The sequence below is a fragment of the Saccopteryx bilineata genome, chromosome 5, assembly GCF_036850765.1.
Source record: "Saccopteryx bilineata isolate mSacBil1 chromosome 5, mSacBil1_pri_phased_curated, whole genome shotgun sequence".
NCBI lineage: Eukaryota > Metazoa > Chordata > Mammalia > Chiroptera > Emballonuridae > Saccopteryx > Saccopteryx bilineata.
The window spans coordinates 170,215,631-170,229,022 of NC_089494.1; the positions used below are offsets into that span (position 1 = coordinate 170,215,631).

The 13,392-nt window shown below is 39.5% G+C and overlaps 1 protein-coding gene across 3 annotated transcripts in view; it reads right to left on the bottom strand.

Annotated features, from left to right (window-relative positions):
- Window positions 1-13,392, bottom strand: part of EGF (epidermal growth factor) — a 110,853-nt gene that overhangs the window by 22,209 nt on the left and 75,252 nt on the right. For all 3 annotated transcript variants that reach the window (XR_010731938.1, XM_066280430.1, XM_066280431.1), the window contains 4 exons: window positions 10,843-10,959; window positions 10,017-10,142; window positions 6,137-6,259; window positions 4,154-4,298 (listed from right to left, as the gene is read on the bottom strand). Coding sequence is in view for 2 of the 3 variants with exons in the window: in XM_066280430.1 (XP_066136527.1) it covers window positions 4,154-4,298; window positions 6,137-6,259; window positions 10,017-10,142; window positions 10,843-10,959 (511 nt within the window). In the remaining variant the exon portion in view is untranslated. The remainder of the gene's footprint in view (window positions 1-4,153; window positions 4,299-6,136; window positions 6,260-10,016; window positions 10,143-10,842; window positions 10,960-13,392) is intronic.

Below are 13,392 nucleotides of genomic sequence, written 5' to 3' on the forward strand. Positions count from 1 at the left end.
AAAGCTGCTTGTATTTTTCAGACTCAATATCCAGCTGTCTCTCAACCTCTGCATTTCCAGACTCAGCTTTTCGGAAGCATATGGAAAAATCCATCAGGGGTCAGCTGGAAGCCCTCTGTTTTATAAGTTAATGCTATGTGGACTTCCCCTTTTGTCTGTTTGCCCTGGGATTGATGGGGGATTCTGTATACTGCCTCTATGAGGCATTGCAGAACATTGATTAAAGATCAATTACTCTTAGGCTAAAAGCCTGAGGAGCTACCTTTAAGACCAACACAAAGCAACTTTGCCCGAAGAGTCAAGAGAGTTTTCAAACAAAAATGTTTGGCCAGATTGCAACGAAATCTAAATTCTAAGGAAGGAAGAATTTAAAAGCAGAATCATTCACCTGAGACCAGTCTATAAAATAATGTGAAGAAGGAAGCATATCTTGTCTATGGAGAAAGCTTTTTTTAGTGGGGTGACACTGTTAACAAAATTATACAGTTTCAGTTGCACAATTCCTCAAAACATCTTCTGTACTCCGTATTGTGCGTTCACCCTCCCCACCCCCCAGTCAAGTCACAATCCATCACCATTTATCTTCCGCCATCCTCCTTATCTCCCCTCTCCCCCAGTAATTACCACACTGTTGTCTGTGTCCATGGGAAACTTTTTTTTTTAATCACCAAGAGAAAAGCTCTCAGTGGAGACACACAAGAGTTTGCCTGCTTTATTCAAAGGGGAAAAAACTAAATGGAGGGAAAAAGTGGCATTCACCCGCAAATATCCTGCTGTTTCATCGTTGAACTTGTTACTAGAATTACCAGCAGCTAGGAACACAAATTGTGAACCTTCCGATGAAAGTAAATGAAACAATGCTGCCATCTACTGGGGATGAATGCTCACAGAAACTATCAGGATCTCGGGAAGAACCATAGTTTATTATTCATGAGAGTATAGACTTTAAAAATATCCTAGTAAATATTTTGTGATAGTCACTTATTAGGCATTTCTTCCTGTGGACGTGGACCAAGTTTCTATCTATTCACACAGTCACATTATTCTAAAAGGAGTTGAAGGAATAAATACATAGAGAATTGATAGCAGACCCCATGGTGGAGAGGGACCGCATGTTAAAAACATTAGACAAAGTCCCTTAATATCTAGATTCTGCCTTAGTTCTACCTTGAGTTGGTCAGAGGAACTTTGGCAAGTACTTTCAGAGCTAGGAGAGGAAAGATACAGCATTTGTTAAGCACCTTATGTGTTTGACACTGTGCCGGGTACTTTTACTTATTCTGTTTTCAGTGGCATATTTCCATTTTACAGATGAGGAAAGTGAGGCTCAAATAGGATTAAGCAATCTGTGCCATGTCAATCATCTAGGGAATGGCAGGTTCCATTCAAAAGGTTCTCTGATTTCTTCCTACTATTCTGAGCTGCTTCCAAAAAGGGTTTTAAAGGGACATGCACTTCTGAAAGCTATTCTTCTAGAACTGACCATGCAAAAGATGTCAATATCTAAGTGTAGGAAGCATAAAGGACTATCAAGTGATTCCAGGCTTTCCTGGATACTGTTTTAATTCTAGCCCTTTGGTTATAGACATTTACTATCAATGTTTAGCATATGCTTTTAAACTGTTGGATATTAATAGGCCACACCTTGCATTCGCTCAGACATTTTAGGATCTCAAGGAATATACCAATACTAGACCAATTACATGGTGAAAGTCCTGGATGCCAAGGCAGGCTGCAATATCAGAGCTTCTGTGAGCCTAATAAGACCCAGAGCCATCAGTCAGCATTCACAAGTTCACAAGAGTGGCTTGTATACCACTAGTTCTTTGGGTTATTGAGTTCTTCTCTTAAACCAAACAAAATATTCCCTGGACAAAAAAATTTCCATCTCTATGGTTAAACAATTTCAAGAAATTCTAGACTAAAAAAAGGTCAAGACTTTTTCACACATTGTGGTGTATCATGAATCAAAAATTGAAGGCTAGAGTATGCAGCAGTTTTCAAAATGATTTGACTACATGACCCTTTTTTTTCATGAAACATATCACAGCACCAGTGCTGGAAGATCATGGTCTAAAGACGGCCAGCACAAGCACTGGCCGGATACCTAGGTTGGTGAGAGCATCATCCCAAAGCACAGAGGTTGCTGGTTCAATCCCCAGTCAGAGCACATGCAGGAACAGATCAATGTTCCTGTCTTTCTCTTTCCTTTCCTCTCTAGCTAAAATCAATAAACAAAAATATTTTAAAAAAGAAGAAGACTTTTCCAGGAGTCTGGTTTGGTTCAAAACCAAACCAGAGTAAGTGAAGACCTCTTCTGAGCTTAGGAGGTTTGGGAACTTATGAGGAAGTTCCTCGACATGGACTCCCGTTCTCACATCCCTGCATCCCCAGGCAGACAGGGTCCTTGTCTTCCAAGCAAAGAAAAAAGAGCGCCCTTTATAAACCTGCTCATTAGGAATATTCTGTGTGGAATACTGCCTAAGAAGAGTTTCTAATAGAAGTTGGACTGGTAAGCTCCCTAGAGATGTGCTACTATGGAATTTAAAAAAGACGAGGTGAGGACATAGGGCAGGAAGAGGGAAGGGTTGAATGTTTGATTAAACCACACTTTAATTAAATGTAGAATTCAAAAACAAAGTTATGATCCAAATTAATGGGAACTCTTGTTATATTTTCAATATTGTTTTTTATTAAAGGTGCTTAAATTTAAGTGTTATTTCTATTTGGTCATTTTGAAACTCATGTTTAAAACATTGTCAGAGAAATATGATATTCTCATCAGTACTTAATGGCAGAAAGAAAAGCGATGTGATAGAGTTTATAAACCATTTAATTAATTGACACTACCAGGTCCAAATAAAAATAATGTATTAATCTTGCAGGACCCTTCATATTATCATAAAGTTTATAAAAACAAAAGATGACCTACTACACTGGGACATTTGTTTTCATAATTTCATTATTTGAGATAATAAGAAACCATGAACGGGTAAAACAACTTGATTCTTAATATAAAAATCAAGAATAATTAGTACCAAGTTTATCTTAGGTTAGAAAATCATAGCAAGCAAATATGAATAGGAAAGCAGATTTTTATTAGAACTGAGTTGTTTTTGCTAATATTCATGAGCACTTTTCATTATTTTTCTTAGGCTGTCATGGCAGATAATGTAAGGCCATGCACTGTGTCACAGAATATAACTTAATTCTTCTAATAATTTAGACTATATTTTTGCTGATTACCATTGATAAAACAATAAATTAGTTTCAAGGTGCTTGAAACTAATAGCACCTATTTGTGAGAATCAGAATATTTTATCACTCCTCCTCAGCCACAGAAAAAATTATCAGTGAGTCAGAAGTCTAGCATCAGGAAGCCTGTTTATTTTTCAGTATCTATCAATTCCGTCATATTGCCTTCGAAATGTGAAAGTAAAAAAAAAATAAATAAAACCGATGCAGAACTAAACATCGTGAGCGTCGTTTATGAAAGGTTACAAAGGGGAGGTTTTCTGAGTGAGCACGGCAGAGGGCCTCGCAGTTTCGGGCTTCAGGTGGACACTGCCCACGGAGAAATCTTCGTGGGGACAAGAAAGGAGCAAAACGCAGTAGTGGCTGCATCCAGCAGCTGTCACTACACAACAGAAGTGTAAACACCAACAACTCTAAGGGAATTCAGAAAAAATAATATGTGTATATATTTGAGTTTTGAGAATTGAAGGCAAGAAGTCCAGTGAAAATATATACAACACTTCTGTAAATTCAGAAACACATCATGGATGCTCTCCATGTATTTGGCAGAAAATAAGTCCAAGTTGAAGAGAATTCTCTCACAAACCTAAGTTTTTCAACCAGAATGAAAAGTTTACTCCCCAAACTGTACCAGCAGTAACACAAAGTTATTTAAGTAAAAGGGAAAATCACCAATTCCTTAAGTTCACATTTAGCACCGACAGCTGGGGCGGAGGAGGAGGAGGTGCGACAGGCAGAGAGAGGGCAGCACGCACGCACAGTTTACTCGCAGTTATCTATTTCCCCGCAGGAGAAACCCACTGATAGAAAAGTATCCTTAATGTGAGTTTTACAAATGAGCTGAAAGGTGCTGGCCGTACTCTCCCGTCTCAAGCCGTCTGAAGACAGCCGGACTTACTTGCAGGCGTAGTTGTCCACGGCTTCGATGTACATGCACACCCCCCCGTGGAGGCAGTACCCGGCGTGGGACGCGGGACATTCCGGGTAACTATTTCTCACAGAGTAGTGGCCATCCTCCCTGAGTGGAGAGGGTGGAGTCAAGTCTAGAAGAATCAAAGAGGTTACTTTTGTTTGCTGAAGCGATCGGCATCTTTCAGGTACAGGTATCCCCTTGCTTTTTGAAAGTTCAACTTTACGCCACTTCACATTAGGAAAGATCTACACTAGTGCCCTATTTCGCTAACCAAAAGAAACTCAAAGATTTCTTGCTTTTATGAAAAGAGGTCAAAAATGAAAATAGCTTTCAGCGTTTGTTTTGCACGGCACTTAGGCCGGTGGCACCGCAGCAGCGAGAGCGGCCCCACCGAGCTCCCTCACCAACCACTCTGAGCATCTCGGCACCAGGCTGCCATAGCTTTGAACTCTGTGAGCGTCTTTGCTTCATCTCCATTTATTTTGTGCACCTGTTAGCAAGATGCATTTCTAAGGTATCAGGAAAGCCTAAGAGCTCGTGAGGGTGTTAACGCTTAGTGTAAAACTGGATAATTAAGTGTATTTGGTATGATTTTGTAGGTTATTTGTGGGGTCTGGGAATGCTCAAAAATCTCTCCATATAAATTAATAGTAGTAACTGCTCCTTCATTTTACTTCGTTTCAGTTTTGGATAGCAGGGTAAACCTGTATCAATATCAGGAACTAGTTTCTTTAAGCAATTTGTGATATTAATATATTTTAGTGACAAAACTATCAAAGCAATAATAGTTTCACTTTTCTAACTAGATTTCATGTTATTCACCATGAAGAGAGCCATTCTTTCTTTTGGTTCACTATTTTTTGACATAAAGCATGGTCAATCCTAAGACACCGAATGAATGCAGAGTCACTGATCTCATTATAAAAGCACATCTGCCATCCACAAACACACCCTGTGTGAAATGAGAGCCAGCTTTGAGAGGGTCTCACGGAACCACAGTATCTCTTTATGGCTTATAAAGCACCCACCAATACTCAGCCCATTACACCTGGCACCCTGGGAGTCTCGAAAATTTCCTCCACACTATGATTTCTTCTAAAAACTAACTTTCAGAGGAACCCTCAAAGACAGGACTAGTCCCGTTGAGTGAAAGGACATGTTACCATACATAGGAAATGTCGAAGTGGTAAAGTCCCTTTCACTGAATGGTTCATTGCTCTTTCAAAGGAAAACATTAGGGTGTGTAGCTGACTGTGCAAATATTAGCAATTTTCCACTACCTTTAAGAAGAGCAAATTATTTGAGGAAATAATGTGTTAGAAAAACAGAGACCCAAGCAAGAACAGAGCTTTCCTTTATTAGGATGTGTTCTGCTTGCAGAGCTGAGGCAGATACACAGCTGACAGGAATGAGAAAGAGCCCTGGTCCTCGCGCCCAGGGTCTCTGAAGCCTGCTGGGTGCTGATGGTGAGCAGACAGTGGGCTATGGCGAGAAGACTCAGGAAGTAGGAGTGGACCATCATGAACATTTAAAAAAGAAAACAAAAGAGCTGGAGTTCTAATTCAGATCAAGAAATACTGACTTTTTAAAGTCATATATTAAAAAACCTTAAAAATGATTCAAAATGCTAAAGGTCCAGACATCCCCCCCAACCTGTCCAGCCCTGCACAGTTTCTCCAGCAGCCTGAGAAATCAACATTACAAATCAGGACATTAGCTGCATAGTTAAAGAGGACCACCTGTGTTGCCACCTTTATTGAATTGTAAGTAATAAAAACGGATTTATTCCAGATGCTACCAAAAAAAAAACCCAGGCCATTTCACATTCTCAAACCCAGCATCAACCTAATCAGGCAAGCAAACCTGCCAGCCAAACAATTTTTAGACTCTCAAATGCAAATACACTGGGGTGCAGAATTTTCCAGAATCCAGTTCCTCCCCTTGAATCAAGATCACCCACCAACCTACCAGGGCAAATCCGTCCGGGTTCAGACAGGCTGCTGGCACACACGCAGGTGTAGTTTCCCTCCATGTTTGTACAGGTGGAATTTTCCCCACAGGTGTGCATGCCCAGTTGGCATTCATCAATATCTGCCAGAAACAGGGGGAGTAGGGAAGAGAAAAATAGGGTGTAGAGGAGGAAAGAGTGTCATACAATTGAAAAACTCTACATGCTAGAAGGACAGCATTTCCGACTTGTGTTGTGCTGCATGTTCTCAGAGCTCTACACATTGTTAGATTAAAAAATTTTACCACGAATGTTGGCGAGACAGATGAACTGGGTCGCTTGGCTGCACGCCCATTTGGGTAAACTGCTGACATAAGGCTAGGAGTTTTCCTACTGCTTGGGAGGAAAGAAAACTTCCCCACATCAGTAGCTCATTGGGATGGTTGGAAGACTGGTAAGCAATCTCTAGGCCAGGGGTCCCCAAACTACGGCCCACGGGCCGCATGCGGCCCCCTAAGGCCATTTATCCGGCCCCCCACCGCACACCCAGAAGGGACACCTCTTTCATTGGTGGTCAGTAAGAGGAGCATAGTTCCCATTGAAATACTGGTCAGTTTGTTGATTTAAATTTACTTGTTCTCTATTTTAAATATTGTATTTGTTCCCATTTTGTTTTTTTACTTTAAAATAAGATATGTGTAGTGTGCATAGGGATTTGTTCATAGTTTTTTTATAGTCCGGCTCTCCAACGGTCTGAGGGACAGTGAACTGGCCCCTGTGTAAAAAGTTTGGGGACCCCTGATCTAGGCAGACATTTAGAAGTTCAGATCATACCAAATAAAACATTGTTGCTTTTTTAATGTAAATATAAACTAAATCATCACTTTCTTTCTCAGTTACCACCACCCGAACATTTAGGCCCCTCCTCTCTTTGATTTTAGATTACTATAAGAACAGCCATACTACACTCCTTGCATCCCACTCTCCTCCGCTCCACTCCTAAACACCGGTGCCAGATGAACCTTTCTGAACCACATCTCCTATCGCTGTGCCACTTGGTTTAAATGCTGCCGGCGCTCCATTGCTTAGAGCTGTGCTGCTCAATTTGGTAGACATTGCCATACATGCATATTGAGCACCCGAGCCACAGCTAGAGTGCTTTGTGATGTAAGTGTAAAACACAGGCCAGATTTTGAAGACTGGGTACCACAATAAGAATGTAAAATTATCTTAATAATTTTATATTGATTATATATAGCAAAATGTTAATATTTTGGATACATTGGAATAAAGAAAATACATATAAAATTAATTTCACCTGTTTCTTTTGACCTTTTCTAATGTGGCTACTAGAAAATTTTAAATTATACCTGTATATATGACTCCGATTATATTTCTACTGACAGTGCCGATCAAGAGAAGTAAAATCCCAGTGACTAACCCTTAGATTCTAGTCTTCCACAAATGTAACCAAATTCACCTATTATAAACTGTACTGTAGCCCCAAAAATTCACATGTTGAATCCCTAACCCCCAATGTAACTATACTTGGAGAAAGGGTCTATAAGGAAATAATTAAGGTTAAACGAAGTTATAAAAATGGTGATCCACCAGGACTGGTATTATTATAAGAGAAAGAGACACCAGATCTCTCTCTTCCTGCCCCCCTCCCATTCTCCATCCCCTTCTCTTTTTCCATGAGCCGCAGAGAAAAGGCTATGTGTGTGTGCAGCAAGAAGGCAACCATCTGTTTCCCAGGGAGAGTCTTCACCAGGAACCAAATGAGCCAGCACCTTGATCTGGGACATTTAGCCTCCAGAACTGTGAGAAAATACACGTCTTGTTCAGGCCGCCCAGTCTATACAGCAGCAGACAAGGACAATACCGTACCAGCCTCCACTTCTGCTTTCCCTCACACACAACCTAAACTTAATATTCAATTAGGCTATTTTCTACCCTTTCACATTTCTGCCTACCTTCACATTTTTAAATAAAAATTTACCCACGCCCCAGGTCCATCCAAAATGATACTTCCTCCATAAAGCCTTTCCCAAAACCTCAAACAGATATTTCTTCCAGTTCTGAACTTCCACTGTAGTTTTTACTTCTCTTATTATGCACACCTTTCTTCACCACTTACCACAGCTGCATTTCTTTGAGATCACATTCTCCTTGCAAGCAAGGACTGCCTTCATCTCGGTACGCGACACAGTTCCTAGTACTGTGCCTTTACCCTAATAGAAGCCAACTGAATATCTGTCCCACTGAATTGCTATCCTGAATGGCTCAAATTGAGTCTTTTTAAAGCTGACTTCCTGTTATTATCTCTTTGAACCATCACCTTGAGAGTAAGAGAGAGCTTTTTTAAAAAGCAAAAACAGATCTCTTGGCCAAGAAACACAACTGCTCTTTACAATAACAATAACAACAACACTTTTATATAGCACTGTATCTATCTATCCATCTGTCTATCTATCTATCTATCTATCTATCTATCTATCTATCTATCTATCCAGATATAGATATAGATGTAGTTATAAGGAGGGGGAGAGGACAGGAGCAAGCTCACTGCTTCTATAGGGCAGGCTGGGCCATGACACCCATGGCATGTTCGCTACTGGAAGTAGGTGGGTTAGTAACAGGGTGAAAATCCAGAGTCTAATGAGTTTAAATATCCAAGAGAGTATGCCTTGTTTCTCTTCAAAGTAAATTAAATAAAGGTTGGGGCAAAAGTAGGTTTACAGTTATTTATATGAAAAATATTACAATAATTAATAAATAATAATACAGGAATAAACTTCTTCTCATACTCACAATTATAAACCTATATTTGCTCCCCACTCTGTATAAAGCCTGTTTGTCTAAATTATCCATGAGCCTGCTTAATTAGAGCAGTGACATTTTCTTGACTGACAGCCAAATATGTGCTTAAAATAGCATTTACAGATGTCTGTGGACTCCACAAAAATAATCTGATAAAGATCTGATTTAAACCAACCAGATCCAGAAAATTGACTGATAATTCTTTTTTAACCTCAACATGTAGGAGAAAGCAGTACCATTTTAGTTTCTTATCAGGGTATCTGTCCCTCACTGTGAAAACATTTTTATGTTTTCAGAAGGAAAAGAAAATACTCAAAGAGACATTTTAAAGCCCTGTAAAACTTCAGATAACCACTTCACTGGGCTATGATGGCTTCAGGCAGGTCTTCACTTGAAAGGTGATGCTACGCTAGTGACACCTGGAATGGGACAAGACATTCGCTCAGTGAACTCCCGTCCAACAAGGCACACCCAGACCTTGGCAGAGGATAGTGATTATGAAAGAAGTCTTAATCATTCTTTATCTGTATCTAAATGTCACTGGCTAGAGTCTTTCATCTATTGAACTGCTCAGGAGCCACTGGAGGAGCCCTTTTACAGAACTACATTTCCTTTCCTATAAACACGTGCGCGCGAGCACACACGCGCGCACACACACACACACACACACACACACACACAGAGTAAAACCTGTATCAGCTCTCGGCTCTGCAGTTCACCACTGTTCAATTGCCAAATTTAGTGGCAAAGAAAATACTGTTCAATTCCCCCCCATGATCGCTCGAGGGGCGGAGTATTGATGAGGCACTAGTGTCACTCACACCCAGAGAAGAGAACTAGAAAGGCAGAGGGTAGATTACGTCTGCGGGTTGTTGTCATTGACTAGTACAAGAATAGTGCAGAGGCACAAACTTGAAAAAGTACTGAGAACTGAAATACATCAGTTTGAACAGGCCACACAACTCCTCCTTTAGTATGTCACCCCAGTTATATTCCATCTTTTCTTGGCCCAACACAGAGTTTCATGTTTCTCCAAGGCCTGCCTCCACCTGCTCACCTCAGCACACATGCTCTTACCAATACAGTGAGTCCCATTTCCTTGGTAGCCTTCTGAGCACTGGCAAACATAGCCACCTTCAGTATTGATGCACTTGGAGGAGGGGTGTGGGCAAACTGTGATAGCCATCTCACATTCATCTATATCTGTGGGCAAATGATAAACTAGTGAAATATAGAGGCAATCTTGGTAGGATAGGCATAAAAGAGGATACCAGGAAAGAATATGTATTTGATATAATCTTATATAGGATTATTCAGCTGCTTATAGAGACCATTTGCAAATACAGTTGCAAACCCATAAAGTTCACATCTTAATCAACTTTTACAGACTTCTCATATGTATGACTATTTAAGTATATGTAAATAAATCACTTTGTGCCAGAATTTCAGCCCATAAATACTGAGATTTTATAGTAGTCACTAACTTAAGATTTTGAGGCTAGCAAAATAAAATAGAACCCTATCCATCACAATCTATTTATTAAACTAAAATTTATGACCTAAGTTCTTTTGGGGGGGAAAGGTTGTGTTTTTACTGGAATTGTTGAATTTATAAATTTGACTTGAACTCATCAACTTCATGCTTCTGAAACTAATTATAAATTTTCCTTAATATCAACTGCATATATCATATAAATTTAACATAAACTCAATGTAATGTAATAATATGTTACATGTTTCATGTTTTCTACACATGCCATCCATGATCTTTTTAGCAAGTAACTTACTCAGTGTTGCTAATTACATAAATCTTTCTGGAGATTTTGAACCCACCCACATGATCTGAGAGAATGCTTTTGGTTCACCGTTTTCCACAATTACATGCATTGGCCTTTGCTCTTACCAGAACATACTTTGCCATCCCCAGCAAATCCTCTTAAGCACTGACACGTGGCAACCTCTCCCTCTGAAGCACATCGAGAGTATGTACCACATCCCACAGGACCACAGTCATCTTCATCTGGAAACAGCGAGAACCCCATCAGATTATTTCCAGACCCCAGAGGATTAAATGGACTTTGATATTCTGGAGTCTACAGAATATTCCAGCATGCCCTTTTCCAAGTTCTGGGACAGGTTAACCTCCAGAAAGAAACACTGTTGCCTGGGAAGTTCTATCCATATGAAAGGATCCACAAGCCATGTGTTTCCATTCATATGCTCTCACCAAATCTTTAGTCTTAGAGAACTGTTTGCTTTTCAGATAGCCTTGCGTGAACTTACTTACAACTTTTAAAAGCATTTAAAATTTGAATTATAAAATAGCTAGCAGTAAATGGACTCAATTTTCAAAAGGTTTATTGCTTGTTTGAGAATTTCCAACCATTATGACATACAAAAGGGGCCAATATGTTCTTATCCCTCAAAGACACACAGTAATAAATAGCAAGTAGCTCTGTATACCAACATGGCAATGATATTCAATCATGAAAATTTATTGTCAATTTACTAAAATTATGTTTCATCCATAATAAAATATGTAAGTCACAATGTATGTTTATTATCAAGATTTATGCAGCGACTTGCAAACCTCAAGGCACTTTTACAAAGTCATGAACCATATAAACTAAATGCTGTAAATGGATCACTTCATTTCATACTCCATTGAAATGCAAATGCCCCAGGGGACACAGTTGCAGGCTGAGCCATAAACTTGAGCAAGTTGTTTTCTCTTTAACTACTTATGTATAGTCATTCTCCAAATGCCTCCTCCCTTTTGGAGTTGGGGGGATCTGACATACCACAGTAGGATATAAACTGTCATCTTTCTATTCACTAGTAAGTTTGCTCATCTGAGTACAGAAGAGGTCAAACTTGCCCATAAATTTAAAGAAAGTTAAATGATCAAAGTAGGATTTGATGCCATGTGAACACAGACATTGGGTAATTGTGTTTGATTTGCTTAGCTATTTGAGTAAGATTTCTCTTGTAGGAAAACATGCCTTTCGGGCTTGCTTGATAATGTGTCACTCATGACTCTTGAAGCTGGATAACTTCAGACTAAATCAATTACCCATTTGATTCGGCATTTATTTGGAGGACTAGCTTCCAAATCACAACGCTGTTCAGAGTGTGTGGTGGACAGTATCCAATTACTCAAGGCATTTTAAATCACTTGCACAATTAACTTAAATTAGAATACGACTCAGAATTTATTTGGTAACTTGCAAACCCTAAGGCAGCTTTGCACAATGAAATACAATGGACATGCAGTTGCTGGAGGTATGGGCTATACCCACAGTTCTTCCTGCCACAAAATAGCTCTTGAAGAAAGGAATGCCGAGGCTTCACACTCCCCTTCTCTAAAGTACAGCTGGTCATTTCTGCCCAGTCTACTTCACATGATTGTTGTGAGAACTTAAAGAAAAAAGTGACTTAAAAAAAAGAATCCTTTGAAAATTATAAAATATTATGCATATTTAAATAAGGACAATAAAGAAGAAAGCTGTGGGCAGCATGAATCAGATTTAACCTTATCACACTAGAAAACATGCTGTGGCCTGTTCATGAAACCAATCACGTCATTCAAAAGTACCTAATATGTGCCAGATCTTTATTTTATTTATTTTTTTTAATAAATTTTTATTAATGGTAATGGGATGACATTAATAAATCAGGGTACATATATTCAAAGAAAACATGTCTAGGTTATTTTGTCATCAAATTATGTTGCAAACCCCTCGCCCAAAGTCAGATTGTCCTCCATCACCCTCTATCTAGTTCTCTGTGCCCCTCCCCCTCCCCCTAACTCTCTCCCTCCCTCCCTCCCATGTCCTCCCTCCCCCCCCCACCCTTGGTAACCACCACACTCTTGTCCATGTCTCTTAGTCTCATTTTTATGTTCCACCAATGTATGGAATCATGTAGTCCTTGTTTTTTTCTGATTTACTTATTTCACTCCTTATAATGTTATCAAGATCCCACCATTTTGCTGTAAATGATCTGATGTCATCATTTCTTATGGCTGAGTAGTATTCCATAGTGTATATGTGCCACATCTTCTTTATCCAGTCTTCTATTGAAGGGCTTTTTGGTTGTTTCCATGTCTTGGCCACTGTGAACAGTGCTGCAATGAACATGGGGCTACATGTGTCTTCACGTATCAATGTTTCTGAGGTTTTGGGGTATATACCCAGTAGAGGGATTGCTGGGTCATAAGGTAGTTCTATTTGCAGTTTTTTGAGGAACCACCATACTTTCCTCCATAATGGTTGTACTACTTTACAGTCCCACCAAAAGTGAATGAGGGTTCCTTTTTCTCCACAGCCTCTCCAACATTTGCTATTACCCGTCTTGTTGATAATAGCTAATCTAACAGGAGTGAGGTGGTATCTCATTGTAGTTTTGATTTGCATTTCTCTAATAACTAATGAAGCTGAGCATCTTTTCATAT